The sequence below is a fragment of the Oncorhynchus mykiss genome, chromosome 28, assembly GCF_013265735.2.
Source record: "Oncorhynchus mykiss isolate Arlee chromosome 28, USDA_OmykA_1.1, whole genome shotgun sequence".
NCBI classification, from domain to species: domain Eukaryota; kingdom Metazoa; phylum Chordata; class Actinopteri; order Salmoniformes; family Salmonidae; genus Oncorhynchus; species Oncorhynchus mykiss.
Window position 1 is genome coordinate 6,442,501 of NC_048592.1, and position 19,351 is coordinate 6,461,851.

Genomic DNA, 19,351 nt, shown 5'->3' on the forward strand with positions numbered 1-19,351 from the left:
TCATAAGGCATTCATAACCCACATAGGCTTCAGGCTGACTTTAGTGGAGCAGGCAATGTATTCCTATGGGGAGAGATGTCATTGTAATCTGTGAGATCAAAAAACCCTGATTAACTGTTAAGGGTTAATGCCACACGGTCAAGGTTAGGCTTGCACAGATCGGGAGGACCTCGGGAACATACATGATGTCAAATTGTGCTTCTCACCCCAACGGTTCTTTCACCCAAAAGCAAATGACATTTAGGGCCAGGCTTCATTTTGGGCCTACTTTTTTCACGGTCGCTGCACTCAGAGCGAGCTACGGTCAAGCGGGGCATCTTGTTGAACTCGGCACGGCCTAGAGAATATGGAAATGCCATTGCAGGCTCTGTGCGTCTTTAAGCACCGCACTTTGTCACTTCATCCTTGCTGTTTGTGTGTGTGCGTGAGAGAGCTTTTCTTTGACACCTGTTGGGAGAAATGACTGACTTACAGTTCATGAGGGTTGCCTAATCACACATATGAAGTTTTGAAAAGATCTGACCTTTTTAACCTTTCGAAACAGCACCTATGACACCATTTTAAGGCACTTCCGGTTTACACAAGAAGCTGAAAGGGAACACATATCCTCCTTGGGGTAGGCAATTATAGAATTTTGAGTTTTAAGTCTTTATGTTAATAACTGACTTATTTATGGAGGGTTTAGTGAGTGTGTGTTATTTCAGAAAATCACAGAAATCTCGCAGAGCACACTTTAAAAAGATTTGTATGAACACGCTGCAACTGGATCTGTAACTGTTTAAAAAATATATTTATCTATTTTTGATCATCACCAATTTGACATGGTACGATTTCTCTTAAATGACGATAGATAAATGGCTGGTTCTTTTTTTATTGACACCGTAGGTTCCTTTACATTGAAAAATTATTCTTTATTTCCATTTTGGACCTTTAATCCCAGAAAAATGGCCATAACTCAAAAACCGTTGTGGCCTAGACGCCATCTTGTTCGGGGCCAACTGCCCATTATGCCAAACCTATGCACACCAAGTTTCTGCTTTGAAATATTTTCAGTTTAGGAGATAAGGCCACGCCGTTATTCGTGATGTTTTGTACATTTGCAATATGATTCCATTCGCCCTCTTGTGGGATTTACCGGGACAGTGGAAAATTGACCAAAATTGGATTATTTTATAAAATGGAAACCGAATGTCCGAGAGAGTTCGTTTGATGACTTCCTGGAGGATTCGGCCCTGCCGCACGGCCCGACGCCGTCCGCAAATTTTACAAACGTTTTCGGACGTCTAGTAAGGGACCGTACATTTGCAATGTGGACTTTCTCACTAACCATATGGCAAATATCAAAATGTTCCCTTACGGTATGTAAACTTCCGACTTCAACTGTATATATAAAAACTTTCAACATCAATTATATAAAAAATCTGTCATTATTAACTTTTTTTTCGTATACATTGTAGCTGATAACCAATTTTACATAATCTGAGGTGTTTGGGTTGTGCCCGTCCGCGGTTGAGACAAAGCATGCTCTTGAATAGAGGGTGGGTGTCAAGTTTTGGCTGATAAATGCACTAAAATGGGAAAAGCGTTGGCATTTCAACTTTCAAACGGTAAATTACACTGGCAATCTTCCAAATTAAATCATAGAAATATAGATAATAGAATAGACAGTCAACCGTGTGCGGACCGGAGGCCATCTTTGTGGTAGCAATTGGAAGTTACATTTTTATTTTAATCTAAATTTTAATGGTGTGCAGTCAAAAAGTGATTGAAATCACATTGAACGACCCTGCTAGGGCTTTTTCTCTCACTACCGTTCAAAAGTTTGTGGTCACTTAGAAATGTCCTTGTTTTCCAAGAAACCATACATGAAATTAGTTGCAAAATGAACAGGAAATATAGTCAAGATGTTGACAAGGTTATAAATAATAATTGTCCTTCAAAGTGCTTTCGTCAAAGAATCCTCCATTTGCAGCAATTACAGCCTTCCAGACCTTTGGCATTCTAATTGTCATTTTGTTGAGGTAATCTGAAGAGATGTCACCCCATGCTTCCTGAAGCACCTCACACAAGTTGGACTGATGGGAGCAGCTTGACCGTAAGAAGTGCCCACAACAGTTTAATAGGGTTGAGATCCGGTCACTGTGCTGGACACTCCATTATAGACAGAATAACAGCCGACTGCTTCTTCCCTAAATAGTTAATCAACCAATCAAATTGGTCCTGGTCAGTTCCTGGATGGGAGACCAGATGCTGCTGGAGGGCCAGTAGGAGGCACTCTTTCCTCTGGTCTAAAAAAATATCCCAATGCCCTGCCCTGTGTAGGGTGCCGTCTTTCGAATGGGACGTTAAACAGGTGTCCTGACTCTGAGGTCATTAAAGATCCCATGGCACTTATCGTGAGAGTAGGGGTGTTAACCCCGGTGTCCTGGCTAAATTCCCAATCTGGCCCTCAAACCATCACGGTCACCTAATAATCCCCAGTTTACAATTGGCTCATTCATCCCCCTCCTCTCCCCTGTAACTATTCCTCAGGTCGTTGCTGCAAATGAGAACGTGTTCTCAGTTAACTTACCTGGTAAAATAACAGATAAATAAATAAAAAATAGTTTGGAGCTGTGCTTTGGGTCAATGTCCTGTTGTAGGAAAAAATTGCCTCCAATTAAGCTCCGTCCACAGGGTATAGGCATGGTGTTGAAAAATGGAGTGATAGCTTTCCTTCTTCAAGATCCCTTTACCCTGTAAAAATCTCCCACTTTACCACCAGCAAAGCTCCCCAGACCATCACATTGCCTCCACCATGCTTGGTGGCGTCAAGCACTTCTCCAGCATCATTAAACTTTTTCTGTGTCTCACGAATGTTCTTCTTTGTGATCCTCAAACTTAGATTTGTCTGTCCATAACACTTTTTTCCAATCTTCCTCTGTCTGTTCTTTTTATTGGCCAGACTGACTATGAGATATGGCTTTTTCTTTGGAACTCTGCCTAGAAGGTCAGTATCCTGGAGTCACCTCTTCACTGTTGACGTTGAGACTGGTGTTTTGCGGGTACATTTAATGAAACTGCCAGTTGAGGACTTGTGAGGGGTCTTGTTTCTCAAACTACACACTAATGTCCTCTTGCTCAGTTGTGCACCGGGGCCTCCCACTCTTTCTATTCTGGTTAAAGCCAGTTTGCGCTGTTCTGTGAAGGGAGTAGTACACAGCGTTGTACAAGATCTTCAGTTTCTCGCATGGATTAGCCTTAATTTCTCAGAATGAGAATAGACTGACGAGTTTAATAAGAAGGTCTTTGTTTCTGGCCTTTTTTTGCCTGTAATCTAATTTACAAATGCCGATGCTCCAGATACTCAACTAGTTTAAAGAAGGACAGTTTATTTGCTTCTTTAATGAGAACAAAAATGTTCAGCTGTGCTAACATAATTGCAAAATGGTTTTCCAATTATCAATTAGACTTTTAAAAAAATAAACTTGGATTAGCTAACACAACGTGCCATTGGAACACAGGAGTGTTGGTTGCTGATAATGGGCCTCTGTATTCCTATGTAGATATCCCATAATAAATCTGCCATTTCCAGCTACAATAGTAATTTACAAAATGAACAATGTCTACACTGCATTTCTGATCAATTTGATGTTATTTTAAAAATGGACAAGAAATTTGCGTTTCTTTCAAAAACAAAGTATAATTTTAACTGTGCAGATCTATTCTTTGTCTTGTACCTGTGTGTGCCATAACCTGGCTGCTCTGGAGCTGGGGATTGGCTCCTCCCCCAGGGGTTCCTGGGGCGCTAGTCACCTGACCCTCGACAAAGTTCTGGTTCCCTGGGACGTTAGGAAACCCCATGGGCAGGCGATTGGGCATGCCTATGATCAAACACCACTGTTGGGAATTTCATTAGCCCAGCATTAAAGGTCATTATAGTAAGTCTGGATACACTAACTGTCTGAATATTACTTTGATTTCAGCATGAATTGTGTTACTAACTAATAAGTACTTCTAACTAATAAGGCAATGCTTCAGGAGATCATTTGTGACCATGGAACAAACCTACACTGTGAAAGTGAATGCATCATTTGTAGTCATCAGCAGTAGTTCAATTTCTTACCTCCCATTCCTCCTTGATGAACCGGAGGTCCAGCCTGCCCATTTTGGGGCATTACCATGAACCCTTGCTGCAGGTTACCCTGCTGTCCCAGTATCGCCCTGCCCGGTGAGCCTACCCCTTGAGAGAAACCCTGTGGGGTCATGGGTCTCGGTCCCAGCTGGGCCTGACCCTGCCCCATCATGGGAGGAGTCCCTGGAGAACCCTGCTGGAAGAGGGAAGGTGAAGACCCAGGAGACTTGGCTGTGAGGTTTCCCTGAGGCCCTGCTGAAGGAGGCAGAGGTGGTGGAGGTCTAAGGGGTCCTGCCACCCCTCCAGGCCCACCCTGGGGACCTTTAGGCTGGGGGGCTGCAAACTGACCAGCCCCTGGCTGCTGCTGGAGCTGCCCCTGCACCATAGCATTAAACACCTGGCCAGCCTGCTGGCTACCAAATGGGTACGGAGGTGGAGGGTGGCTGGGGGTCTGGACCATAGCCAGGGAGGGGGGACGTTGAGTCATTTGAGCTTGGGGAGGGGCCTTCCTCCAGCCTGAGCCCATGGGTCCTCCCTGGGCTGGCGGCGGCTGGAGGACCCCTGAGGGGAGCTGGTTCCAGCCGGAGGGTACAGGCATCTGGCCAGAGGGGTTGAAGGGGGGACGGGGGACACCAAGCTGGGAGAGCTGAGCTTGTTGCTGGGCCTGCTGCTGCTGTTGCTGCAGCTGATGGAGGGCAGCCGGGTTGAGCTGCCTCCCCACCTGCATGGTCTGTGGTCAAAATACAGCCTTTATAAATACAGTCAACTCCTGATACATGTAATCCTTGCATTAATTGGTAGTATTGATAGTGATTATAATGCATGGTTATTGTTGAGCTCCATTAGTGATTGTGTACCTGCATGTGGTGAGCTGCCTGGGGGGGTATGGGTCCTTGGCCGTAGGGGCCAGCCTGAGGATGCTGAAGCTGCTGCTGCAAGGACATCATTGAGCCCATCGCATCTGAAGGGAGGGTAAAAACGTATATGGTCAATACCTTTGAACAAGTTGCACATATTTTGGATGTGTGAATGAGTTAACTGGTTGCTTATTAAGCATGCATATGACCTCACCAGTCTGTGAGGGGGGTCTGGCGGCTCTGGGGTGCATCTGTCCACTGCTGCCGGGAACCATGGCCTGTCCAGACATACTGGGGCAAGGGGGTACCATCGACGGGTTGCTCATTCTCATGCCTCCTACAAGAGATTAGTATGGGAGTTGGTTTATATTCTAACAACTAAAAGTCGATCAATCAATGCATAGAGTTCAACTTGTCACTGTACTGCCCCAAATCACCTGGGCCTGCTTGTCCCGGGAATCCCAAATCCATCCTCATCTGACCGGACGCACCGATTGGTCCATTTACCCTGACCTCCTGACCTCTATTCTGCCCAATGGCCACGTTTATGGCTCCTTCACCTGGACGAAAAAAAAAGAAAAAAAAATATTAACAACAATCTAAGTACTTTTCAGGATGCTTACTATAAAATAAACAATTGACTTTGGGCCTGACCATACCCATGGCTGTTGCTATTTTGGTACTGTACATACCCTCTATCTGTACAGAGAGGATGCCCAGGTCTCGGAGCTGCTGCTGGTTGTTCTGGGCCAGCAGCCTGAGGCGCTCTGCCGCGTCCCGAGGAATGTTAAAGGTGACTCGCACACTGTTCCATGGCTCCACATGCTGGAGCTGCAGTCTCTCTGAGTCTGGAGAGGGATAGGTAGACATGAAGAAAGAGGATGAGAGTTGGGTGATGAGGGGGGAGTGGTAGGAGTACAATACCTCAATATCACTGTTCTTATCAGTATATAAGTAATACAGAGCTTTGAAATCATGACTTTCAACATTTTACTTTCATAATACATTCAAAAGTTGGAAAGTGTTTAGCCAGTTAGAACGGTGCACCACATCACCAACCCTTACTAACCCAATTCAAGCATACTAGGCATCCTGTTAAGTATGTTGTCAAGTTTCTCTTGGAAGTCCTCGTCATCCATGTTTCCCCGAAAGGCAACAAAGATGTTGAAATCCCGCTCTCCAACTCCCTCCTGCCAGTGAACACCAGCATCCTCTCCAACTCCAGAGTCCTGGTCAGAATCTGAGTCAGGGTCCCCATCTGGGACTGCTGTCCACTGGGGAAGCTCTGATGGGGGGTGTTGATGTGCCATCCACCCCTCTTAGTGGGACTGGCGTGGGGAAGGCTGGAACCGTTTATGCTGTAGAACCAAAAGATAACTTTACCTCTAAAGATATGCCCAATTGACACAAATATTGTATGTGATCAATTACATGTAAATCCATGAAATGTCATGCAAAACATGTTTTTCAATGGAAAGAACATAAGTGTCAATCTTCAGCACCAGTCAACAGTTTTAGAACACCTACTCATTCAAAGGTTTTTCTTTATCTTTACTATTCTACATTGTAGAATAATAATGAAGACATGTTAAACAAATCAAAATGTACGTTATATTTGAGATTCTTAAAAGTAGCCACCCTTTGCCTTGATGACAGCTTTGTACCCTGGAATGCATTACAATTAACAGGTGTGCCTTCTTAAAAGTTATTTTGTGGAATTGCTTTCCTTCTTATTGCATTTGTGCCCATCAGTTGTGTTGTGACAAGGACAGACGATGGTATTCTACCAAGTAGGGCTAAATCCATTTTATGGCAAGAACTGCTCAAATAAGCAAAAAGAAACAACAGTCCTTCATTACTTTAAGACGTGAAGGTCAGTCAATACGGAAAATGTCAACAACTTTGAAAGTTTCTTCAAGTGCAGTCGCAAAAACCATCAAGTGCTATGATGAAACTGACTCATGAGGACCGCCACAGGAAAGGAAGAACCAGAGTTTCCTCTGCCGCAGAGGATAAGTTCATTAGAGAGTTAACAGCCTCAGAAATTGCAGCCCAAATAAAAGTAACACATCAAATAACATTTATTTGTCACATACACATGGTTAGCAGATGTTAAAATGCGAGTGTAGCGAAATGCTTCTAGTTCCGACAATGCAGTAATAACCAACGAGTAATCTAACCTAACAATTTCAAAACTACTACCTTATACACACAAGTGTAAAGGGATAAAGAATATGTACATAAAGATATATGAATGAGTGATGGTACAGAACGGCATAGGCAAGATGCAGTAGATGGTATCGAGTACAGTATATACATATGAGATGAGTAATGTAGGGTATGTAAACAAAGTGGCATAGTTTAAAGTGGCTAGTGATACATGCATTACATAAAGATGCAGTAGAGGATATAGAATACAGTACATACATTGGGGAGAACAAGTATTTGATACACTGCCGATTTTGCAGGTTTTCCCACTTACAAAGCATGTAGAGGTCTGTAATTTTTATCATAGGTACACTTCAACTGTGAGAGACGGAATCTAAAACAAAAATCCAGAAAATCACATTGTATGATTTTTAAGTAATTAATTTGCATTTTATTGCATGACATAAGTATTTGATACATCAGAAAGGCAGAACTTAATATTTACCAGCATCATAGCATACGTATCGATGAATCAATGTGACACATGAAATATGAGTGATAATCAATATGTAATAACTATGTAAGAAATGTATAGAAATGCAGTCATATTCAGGTCCTGTTTGGGCAACAAGCTTATTTGACATGTCAAATGGTGTTGTTATTTGACGTGTATCTTTTTTTGACATGCAAAGACCCAAACGGCGTTCCATAGAAATCCTGGTTGAGAATGAAACGACTGAACAAATGAACAACGAAAGAGCACAGCAAGTAAGTGAAATAAACAGGTTTTAATTATGTTTTACCGGTAATGGGGACATCAATAAATGCCAACAAAATAACTCAGTGTGGTGTGTGTGTAACCTATATTTAACTAGGCAAGTCAGTTAAGAACAAATTCTTATTTACAATGATGGCCCGGACGATGCTGGGCCAAATGTGCGCTGCACTATGGGACTACCAATCACGGCCAGATGTGATGCAGCCTGGATTCGAACCAGGGACTGAAGTGACGCCTCTTGCACTGAGATGCAGTGCCTTAGACCGCTGAGTCCATGTGTGTGTGTTAACTATTTAACTGTACTTGTATGCTTAAAAGGCCGCTAAAATTTTAAATATCGGTTTTCGGTATGGGGTTTTGCTGGCAAGGAAAATATTGGATATCGGTGTTGGCCAAAAATGTCATATCGGTGCATCACTAGGGGATAGTTTAACCAAAATATGCCACAATAATTTGCTTATGTGTATCCCACACAAAAAAAGGTTCACTGGTATAAGCTAATTTTTTAAAATGAATTTAAGCAAAATTCCCAACATTCTCGGGCTTAACTTCCCATGGAAAATTTTCAGAAATTTCCCCGGAAAGTTTCCGATCCTTTGCAACCCTACCCGACCCTCTGAAGGCAACGTGCCAGCGCCAAGCTTCTCTAAAGCCCATAGGGACATGCGGGGTGCATCTTCGGTCTTGCATTTTATCTTCACATTTTCAAACAGTCCATTTATATTTTCCAACGGGGCTATACATTTGGGTGAAGTTTTTTTCTTGCCTGAGTAGCCTTGTTTCACTGCCCCCCCAAAAATTCAACCATCTAGTGTTCGGCGAAATAACAACACAATATCAAATACAGGTAGCCTAGTCAAATAATTAACATCCAATCACATTAAAAGTTACTCTCTCATGGGAATTCTACTAACGGTCCGTATGTACCCAAACGTAGCTGCTGCTCATGTTGGTATCTGTACCGATGGCGCAAAAGCCATGACAGGGAGACATATCGGAGTGGTAACGAGCGTGCAAGCAGTTGCTCCCGACGCCACTTTGGTACAATGCAGCATCCACGGAGAGGCTCTTGCTGCCAAGGGAATGCCTGACAGCTTGAAAGACATTTTGGACACTACAGTGAAAATGGTTAACTTTGTTAAAGCAAGGCCCCTGAACTCTCGTGTATTTTCTGCACTATGCAATGATATGGGCAGCGACCATGTAACGCTTTTACAACATACAGAAGTGCGCTGGTTATCAAGGGGCAAAGTATTGAGACTTTTTTTTTAAATTGAGAGATGAGCTTAAAGTTTTCTTTACTGACCATAATTTTCACTTGTCTGAACGCTTGCATGATGACGAGTTTCTCACACGACTGGCCTATCTGGGTGATGTTTTTTCTTGCATGAATGATCTGATTCTAGGATTACAGGGACTCTCCGCAACTATATTCAATGTGTGAAACAAAATTGAGGCTATGATTAAGAAGTTGGAGCTCTTGAACTCAAGCTTACGTACAATGTCAAATGTGATATAGCAAAGAACCTGAGTGAGTTGGGTGCGCAATTACGCAGGTACTTTCCCGAAACGGATGACAAAAACAACTGGATTTGTTATCCCTTTCAACCACGTATCTATGTGAGAGTGGATTCTCGGCACTCACTAGCATGAAAACTAAATACAGGCATAGACTGTGTGTGGAAAATGATTTAAGACAGACTCTCTCCAATACAACCCAACATTGCAGAGTTATGTGCATCCTTTCAAGCACAACCTTCTCAATAACCTGTGGTAAGTTATTCACGATTTTTGATGAACAAATACGTTTTTTTATGTAAGATGGCTAAATAAAGCAAAATGATTGATTATTATTTGTGCCCTGGTCCTATAAGAGCTTGTCACTTCCCACACACCGGGTTGTTTATTTATTTTATTTCACCTTTATTTAACCAGGTAGGCACGTTGAGAACAAGTTCTCATTTACAATTTCGACCTGGCCAATATAAAGTTTGACACATACAACAACATAGAGTTACACATGGAGTAAAACAAACACAGTCAATAATACAGTAGAAAAATAAGTCTATATGCAAGTGAGGTGAGATAAGGGAGGTAAAGGCAAAAACAAAAGGCCATGGTGGCAAAGTAAATACAATATAGCAAGTAAAACACTGGAATGGTTGATTTGCAGTGGAAGAATGTGCAAAGTAGATAGTGCAAAGGAGCAACATAATTAAATAAATAAATACAGTAGGGAAAGAGGTAGTTGTTTGGGCTAAATTATAGATGGGCTATGTACAGGTGCAGTAATCTGTGAGCTGCTCTGATAGCTGGTGCTTAAAGCTAGTGAAGGAGATAAATGTTTCCAGTTTCAGAGATTTTTGTAGTTTGTTCCAGTCATTGGCAGCAGAGAACTGGAAGGAGAGGCGGCCAAAGGAAGAATTGGTTTGTTTGTTGTGACAAAACCTCACACTCATTATTATGTTTAATAAATGTATTGTATAGTGTGTGTGGCAGGCTTACAATGATGGCAAAAAAACAACATTTGAGAGTGCGCTGACCCTGGTGCTAGAGGGGGTAGGCAGCTGGAGGTTGAATGTTTGAAGGGGTACGGGACTATAAAATGTTTGGGAACCCCTGCCTTACAGTATGCAAAACAAATGCCCAGGGCCAATTGGCTATTGACTGCTACCTTTATTTAACTAGGCAAGTCAGTTAAGAACAAATTCTTATTTACAATGATGGCTTAACACGGCCAAACCTGGACGAAGCTGGGCCAATTGTGCACCGCCCTATGGGACTCCCAATCACAGCTGGATGTGATACAGCCTGGATAGCCCGGCAGTAATGATGAGTTTATCAATTAAAATGCAAGACTGTTTATGGATAAAACAAGTTTTCAGAATTGTATGTATTGTTAATCTGTATGTTATGTATTGATAATCTGGACCGTCCGTGAATGAACGTCATTGCTGATAGCGTTCATGGTTTATTCAACCAAGTTTGATGCCAAAGCGAGGAAAAGGCATCGAGCAGCTCTGCCTTCTCATGCAAGTAGCCAACTCAAGCTCTTGCCGACAGCAACCCCCCCCCCCCCCCCCCCCCCCCTCACAAACACTTTTTTTCTGTCCCTTCCACACGGCTAACTCAAGAGGAAGGACAGAAACACCCTTTTAAACAGATAACTGTGAATTACTATGATGATGATTAACGTTTATTATTACCTATTTTCATGTTCATTTTTGAAATTATACTTGATTACTATTTCAATAACGATTATCAATAATCCTGAACATTAATTCAGTCACCTCTGGTCGAGAAATGTATTGTTCTAGAACATTTATTGTCAAATTCATCAACCAGCTTCGAGAAGCTCTGCCTTCTCACACAAGTAGCTAACTGTAAAGCAATGGGTGACCATTTTAGAAAATCATCGGACATATAGTATTTAGTTGCATGCTATTTTATGTCAATCATATTGCTGCTCATAGCCAAAATGATAACTGATTCTTTGTGGTCTTATGCTGCCATCTATTGGAAATATTTAGCAATTAAAAGTTATTAATTCACATAAAGACATTGGTGAGGCAGCCGAGAAATAAAGGGTATTTTTCTTAGTAATTCCCGAGATCAGTCTCAACCCTGCCCCACGCCAATTTCTGGACTTTCACATAGTGGTTACTAGGTCACACCCAATTCAAACCACATTTAAAAAATAAAACAAATGTGGCTTGTTAATCAAGTGTTCTGCTTTGCAATAATAAATATCCTAAAATAACTAAGAACAAAAAAACAGCAAAATGCTTACATAGGTTTTTTTTTTTTTTTAAATAACAATCGAAATGCTATTTAGTACTATAATGGTATTTAATAACGTAATATAAGTTCTAAAATATTTTCTATAAATGTTCTAGGTTATCCCTATTGTATAATCCTAACTCTAAAATTAGGGGTTAAGGCTAAAATAGGTGAAACCTATGGTTGAGGCTAATATAGGTTATGCGTGGGATCAGGTTTTTTAAGGCAAAAAACAGCTAGCTCTTGCTCCTCACTGTGGCCTTCTGTGGGTACTACATAACTAATTTGTGACACTTGCTAGGCTCATAATCTGAGGTAGCAACTGCTTCAGATCTACAAATCAATGAGCTACATCTATCCATTTGATTTGCAACTCAGTGAACCTGCTCAGCATTCGCTCAATTCGATGTCTATGAATGAACAGATTCCGACGCATATCAAATTAACAAGAAACCACAAATAGTTGGTTATTCGGTTATTTCTTAATTATAAAATGTTTAAAATCGGCCACATCTTGAAAGAGAGGACTGGAACACGGGTTTTGTTTTGTCATTACAGCATTTTTTTGAAAACAAATATGGTTAACCATGACCAGAAAATGTTTACCGTCTGATTGGTATGCGCCAGCCATCGCCAGGACGTGTGCCCGGGCAAACAGTGAGCGTACTCACAATGGAGTCGTAACCATGTTAATCATTAGTTACTTGTGAGGCAACCCTGCGAGGTACCTTACAAGGTTAACGGGCGAAGCCGGACAATGGTCTGGGAGTAGGACGTTTGGGAAAAGGTCGTTGGTGCCAAGGTGCTCACTTCCAACACACCGACAGTGTCATTGCATTTTGGTACACCAGCATTACATTCATACCCAAGAAAACGCTGCGTTTTCCTTGCAACATTGCGTGGCACATGCAGTGCATTCGGTGTGGTCAATACAAACTGTATGCGAAAACTGCTTGACAGAAATGGCAGCATAAGGTGAATGTTTAACTTTTGTTGCATACATATCCAGATGATGCTGTGTACTATTTTGCGCAATGATGCTGTCGGTGTCCGAAGCTTAGTCTAACAACATTGTAGCTCAATGTAGAATACTGCCGTTGTCACGGGCGTTGTAACTCTGTTTCAAGCAGTAGTGATAATGTGGTTACTTATAGCTTATTACAAGGTCCAGCGTTCAATAGCAAGCTGCTTGTTATCGTGAACATCAAGACAGGTAGGTAGCTAGCGTTAGCTGGCTTAACTGTTGATGAGAAACCAACACCAACGGGCTAACGTTAGTGAACACCATAGTTACGGTACATGCTTTAGCAATAACTAAATTAGACCATTCCTGCTGCTACAAAAGATTTAGCCAACTAGTATCTGGCAAAAGCGATTCAATCATTTATTCGATCGGCTAAGGAGAACGAGGCCTTCGCTGCCTATCGAATAAGACATTCACAAGCTTGCATAATACCGCGCAAGCAAGCGAAGTTGAATATTAAGAGATCACCAAAACACCAATTGGTGGTAAGCTGTCATTACACGGCGCAATACAATTAGAAAACTAGATCACAACACAGTTAACTGGGCCTGCTGGCTAGCAGCAGTTCGCTTTTGGGATTTGGCTAGCTGCAAGCTACTAGTACATTGATTCATTATGTACCGGTTAGCTAACTACGTTAACGTAGCTAGCTAGCTATTTCATGATCTCCGTTCCAGCTAACGTTATGTTGCTGGTTAGCTAACTACATACAACTGCTTAAGACAAATGTTCAAAACAAACAACGAAATCCTTACCAGAAAAATCCATTTGGGAGCAAGTACAACAATGCTAGAAAACATGAACCGTGGAGCCGTCTCTAGTTACCACAGCCACAGAGTCAATGGCCCGCCTACTCGACCAATCAGATGGAGTGTGTGATGCCAAACGCATTGCAAGTTTAATGTTTTTGATATGATTTATTTCAGAAATTCTGACATTGATAAAGATGTAGTATATTTCATTCAACTGCTAATAATAGTAGGTACTTTTCATATTCACAAATGCAAATGGTCTAATTCGAGACCTAACTTTTTTCACTTTATAAATGAATTTGAACAATATGGCAACACTAACTAAAATGAAATACAAAAAGGCAATGAAAACTTTGTTTAGGAATCCTGGCAATGTAAATAGTTTGTATGTATGCTTGTTTGCATGTGACTATTCCTCTTCTGTTTATTGATATTTGTTAATACAATTAAAAAAAAAACATGCATTTGTTTTATGATCCATCAATTATTTTGTTATTTATTAGCTATAATAAAACCAACTGTTCTAACTGTAAAGTGGTAATCGGATGTCTTATTCAAACTCCGTTTGCAAGCTATTATGATTTGTATTTGTATGAATTATGGATCCCAATTAGCTGCTTCCAAGGCAGCAGTTACTCTTCCTGGGGTCCAGACAAATTAAGGTAGTTATACAATTTTAAAAACATTACAATACATTAATTACAGAATTCACAACACACTAAGTGTATGCCCTCAGGCCCATACTCCACTATCACATATATACAATGCAAAATCCATGTGTATGTGTGTATAGTGCATATGTCTCAAATCAAATTGTATTCGTTAAATGCGCCAAATACAACAGGTGCTGTATTTGGCAGTGAAATGCTTATTTACGAGCCCTTAACCAACAATAAAGCTTTAAGAAAAAATTAAGTATTCAGTAAAAATAGAGAAGTAAAAAATTAAAATAACAAATAATTAAAGAGCAGCAGTAAAATAACAATAGCAAGGCTATATACAGGGGGGGAAAGTACTGAGTCAATGTGCAGGGGCACAGGTTAGTCAAGGTAATTGAGGTAATATGTACATATAGGTAGAGTTAAAGTGAATATGCATAGACAATAAATAGAGTAGCAGCAGCGTAAAATCAAATTTATTTATATAGCCCTTCCTAGATCAGCTGATATCTCAAAGTGCTGTACAGAAACCCAGCCTAAAACCCCAAACAGCAAGCAATGCAGGTGTAGAAGCACGGTGGTTAGGAAAATCCTAGGAAGAAACCTAGAGAGAAACCAGGCTATGAGGGGTGGCCAGTCCTCTTCTGGCTGTGCCGGGTGGAGATTATAACAGAACATGGCCAAGATGTTCAAATGTTCATAGATGACCAGCAGTGTCAAATAATAATAATCACAGTAGTTCATCCCAAGATGGCATAGCAGTTCAGACGTATTTTTGTCCTCGTCCTGTCGTGTATATAAATATATAGATATATTTACAACTTTTTTTTCACATACATTTTTAATTTTCCAAAAACTCATCTTCAGAACACTCTCCTGCAATCCGCTTCACCAATTTATATAAAAAAGTATTATTTACCTCAGATCTGTAATCCTCCGAGAGGCTAGCCAGAAATTAGCCAGAAGCTAGCCGGGAGCTAGCCAGAAGCTGGTCCAGAAGGTGCTCTGAAGCTGGTTCAGAAGCTAGTTAGCTTATTTACTGGCTAATCGTTAGTACTCAGCTAACCACGGTTTGTGGTCATCGGCTGTCCTTTGGCTCGAGAATCTATCGCCAGATTTGTACAGCGCGGTGCAGCGCAGCGTGGCTCGGAACGGAACATACCGGATTTCGGCCGCTGGCTCTGGACATCCATACCTGGATCTCACAGCTAGCTAGCTGCTATCCGTGTGACTATCAGCTTTCGTCGATTCCGGAGCTAACATCAATTGTTCCGGAGCTAGCCAGCTGAAGAGTTCCATCAATCACTCCTGGGCTGCAGTCACCTATCCGGACCCGTTTTGCTGCCTACGCGGAGCCCCACCGGGCCTTCACAGTTGGACTGCCGATGTTGTCTACCCGAGGGAATTGTCCGGCTGGCTCCTCCGGCGCAACGTTGCCTGGGCGCCCATCTGCGGCCTACTAGCCGTTGGCTATCTTATCGGCTGCTATCTGAATAGACAATCGGACAATTTTTATTTTATTTATTTTTCTTCTTGGGCCTCTATAACTATATCTATTGTTTTTATTTTTGTTGTGTGATTTGGATTAATCCCCTCTACCACACGAAAACCCACTAATCTACTGACGGAATGCAAGAGTTGGCTAATAACAGACCTCCATTCTATGCTAGCTTGCTCCTATGCTAGCTTGCTACCGATTTAGCTGTCTAAATCGCCGTGACCCCCAACCAACCTCTCCACTCACTGGACCCTTTTGATCACTCGACTGAGCATGCCTCTCCTTAATGCTCATTATACCTTATCCAACCTATTTGTTCCACCACCCACACATGCAATGACATCTCCTGGTTTCAATGATGTTTCTAGAGACAATATCGCTCTCTTCATCACTCAATACCTAGGTTTACCTCCACTGTATTCACATCCTACCTTACCTTTGTCTGTACATTATACCTTGATGCTATTTTATCGCCCCCAGAAACCTCCTTTTACTCTCTGTTCCAGACGTTCTAAACGACCAATTCTTATTGCTTTTAGCCGCACCCTTATTCTACTCCTACTCTGTACCTCTGGCGATGTAGAGGTGAATCCAGGCCCTGCAGTGCCTAGCTCCACTCCTATTCCCCAGGGGCTCTCTTTTGACGACTTCTGTAACCGTAATAGCCTTGGTTTCATGCATGTTAACATTAGAAGCCTCCTCCCTAAGTTTGTTCTATTCACTGCTTTAGCACACTCTGCCAACCCGGATGTTCTAGCTGTGTCTGAATCCTGGCTTAGGAAGACCACCAAAAATTCAGACATTTTAATTCCAAACTACAACATTTTCAGACAAGATAGAACTGCCAAAGGGGGCGGTGTTGCAATCTACTGCAAAGATAGCCTGCAGAGTTCTGTCCTACTATCCAGGTCTGTACCCAAACAATTTGAACTTCTACTTTTAAAAATCCACCTCTCTAAAAACAAGTCTCTCACCGTTGCCGCCTGCTATAGACCACCCTCTGCCCCCAGCTGTGCTCTGGACACCATATGTGAACTGATTGCCCCCCATCTATCTTCAGAGCTTGTGCTGCTAGGCGACCTAAACTGGAACATGCTTAACACCCCAGCCATCCTACAATCTAAACTTGATGCCCTCAACCTCACACAAATTATCAATGAACCTACCAGGTACCTCCCCAAAGCATTAAACACGGGCACCCTCATAGATATCATCCTAACCAACTTGCCCTCTAAATACACCTCTGCTGTTTTCAACCAAGATCTCAGCGATCACTGCCTTGTTGCCTGCATCCGTAATGGGTCAGCGGTCAAACGACCTCCACTCATCACTGTAAAACGCTCCCTGAAACACTTCAGCGAGCAGGCCTTTCTAATCGACCTGGCCGGGGTATCCTGGAAGGATATTGATCTCATCCCGTCAGTAGAGGATGCCTGGATATTTTTTTTAAATGCCTTCCTAACCATCTTAAATAAACATGCCCCATTCAAGAAATTTAGAACCAGGAACAGATATAGCCCTTGGTTCTCCCCAGACCTGACTGCCCTTAACCAACACAAAAACATCCTATGGCGTTCTGCATTAGCATCGAACAGCCCCCGTGATATGCAGCTGTTCAGGGAAGCTAGAAACCATTATACACAGGCAGTTAGAAAAGCCAAGGCTAGCTTTTTCAAGCAGAAATTTGCTTCCTGCAACACTAACTCAAAAAAGTTCTGGGACACTATGCTGTTGAACGCTGAGCTGTAGCCAATGAATAGCATTCTCATGTAGGTATACCTTTTGTCCAGGTGGGAAAGAACATTGTGGAGTGCAATAGAGATTGCTTCATCTCTTGATCTGTTGGGGTGGTGTGCAAATTAGAGTGGGTCTAGGGTTACTGGGATGATGGTGTTGATGTGAGCCATGACCAGCTTTTCAAAGCACTTTAATGGCTACAGATTTGAGTGCTACGGGTCAGAAGTCATTTAGGCAAGTTACCTTAGTGTTCTTAGGCACAGGGACTATAGTGGTTTGCTTGAAACATGTTGGTATTACAGACTCTGTCATGGACAGGTTGGAAATGTCAGTGAAGACACTTGCCAGTTGATCAACTGTCAACGCATGCTCGGGAATACACGTCCTGGTAATCCGTCTGGCTCTGCGGCCTTGTGAAAGTTGACCTGTTTAAAGGTATTACCTACGTCAGCTACGGAGAGCATGATCACACAGTCATCCGGAACAGTTGATTCTCTCATGCATGCTTCAGTGTTGCTTGCCTCGAAGCATTGAAGTAATTTAGCTCGTCTAGTAGGCTTGTGTCACTGGACAGCTCACGGCTGTGCTTTCCTTTGTGATAATAGTAATAGTTTGCAAGCCCTGCCACATCCAACGAGCGCCGGAGCCTGTGTAGTACGATTCAATCTTAGTCCTGTGTTGATACTTTGCCTGTTTGATGGTTCATCGGAGGGCGTAGCTGGATTTCTTACTGTTTTTATTTATTTACTTTTCTGCTCTTTTGCACACCAGTATCTCTACCTGCACATGACCTTCTGATCATTTATCACTCCAGTGTTAATCTAATAAATTGTAATTATTCGCCTACCTCCTTTTGCACACAATGTATATAGACTATTTTTTTAAATGTTTTTTTTTCTACTGTGTTATTGACTTGTTTATTGTTTACTCCATGTGTAACTCTGTGTTGCTGTCTGTTCACACTGCTATGCTTTATCTTGGCCAGGCCGCAGTTGTAAATGAGAACTTGTTCTCAACTAGCCTACCTGGTTAAATAAAGGTGAAATAAAAAAATTAAATAAAAAATAAGCGTCCGGGTTAGAGTCCCACTTCTTGAAAGCTGCAGCTCCACCCTTTAGCTCAGTGTGGATGTTGCCAGTAATCCATGACTTGTGGTTGGGAAATGTACGAACGGTCACTGTGGGGACGACTCCATCGATGCACTTATTGATGAAGCCAGTGACTGATGTGGTGTACTCCTCAATGCTATCGGAAGAATTCCGGAACGTATTCCAGTCTGTGCTAGCAAAACAGTCCTGTGGCTTAGAGTCTGTGTCATCTGATCACTTCTTTAGTGAATGAGTCACTGGTTCTTCCTGCTTTAGTTTTTGCTTGTAAGCGGGAATCAGGAGGATAGAATTATGGTCAGATTTGGGCGAGGAGAGCTTTGTACACGTCTCTGTGTGTGGAGTAAAGGTGGCTAGAGTTTTTTTCCCTCCGGTTTAACATTTAACATGCTGGTACAAATGTGGTAAAACAGAGTTGATTGCATTAAAGTCCCCGGCCACTAGGAGCACCGCTTCTGGACGAGCTTTTTCCTGTTTGCTTATGACCATATACAGCTCATTTAGTGCTGTCTTAGTGCCAGCATCGGTTTGTGGTGGTAAATGCACAGTTACGAAAAATATAGATGAAAACTCTCTTGGTCAATAGTGTTGTCTACAGCTTATCATGAGATACTCTACCTCAGGCGAGCAACACTTTGAGACTTCCTTAATATTAGATTTCGTGCACCGGCTGTTGTTTACAAATATACACAGACCGCCACCCCTTGTTTTACCGGGGTCGGCTGTTCTAAATTGCAGAGGCAGCGTAAACCCCGCCAGCTGTATGTTATCCGTGTTGTCTTTCAGCGACAACTCGATGAAACATAAGATATTACAGTTTGTAATGTCCCGTTGGTAGGATATTCATGATCGTAGCTCGTCTATTTTGTTATCCAATGATTTTACGTTGGCCAATAGG

At 42.1% G+C, this 19,351-nt stretch overlaps 1 protein-coding gene across 3 annotated transcripts in view; it reads right to left on the reverse strand.

The window, feature by feature from the left end:
* LOC110508399 (nuclear receptor coactivator 6) overlaps positions 1 to 13,582 on the reverse strand; it is a 39,387-nt gene extending 25,805 nt beyond the window's left edge. For 2 of the 3 annotated variants that reach the window (XM_021588910.2, XM_021588908.2), the window contains exons 1-8: positions 13,457 to 13,582; positions 6,041 to 6,329; positions 5,664 to 5,819; positions 5,409 to 5,531; positions 5,186 to 5,308; positions 4,972 to 5,075; positions 4,106 to 4,844; positions 3,720 to 3,863 (exon numbers count right to left, since the gene is read on the reverse strand). In XM_021588910.2, the coding sequence (XP_021444585.2) occupies positions 3,720 to 3,863; positions 4,106 to 4,844; positions 4,972 to 5,075; positions 5,186 to 5,308; positions 5,409 to 5,531; positions 5,664 to 5,819; positions 6,041 to 6,281 (1,630 nt within the window). In that variant the 5' untranslated portion in view covers positions 6,282 to 6,329; positions 13,457 to 13,582. The remainder of the gene's footprint in view (positions 1 to 3,719; positions 3,864 to 4,105; positions 4,845 to 4,971; positions 5,076 to 5,185; positions 5,309 to 5,408; positions 5,532 to 5,663; positions 5,820 to 6,040; positions 6,330 to 13,456) is intronic. The other variant, XM_021588911.2, reaches the window with a different exon arrangement.
* Between the last annotated feature and the right edge of the window lie 5,769 nt (positions 13,583 to 19,351).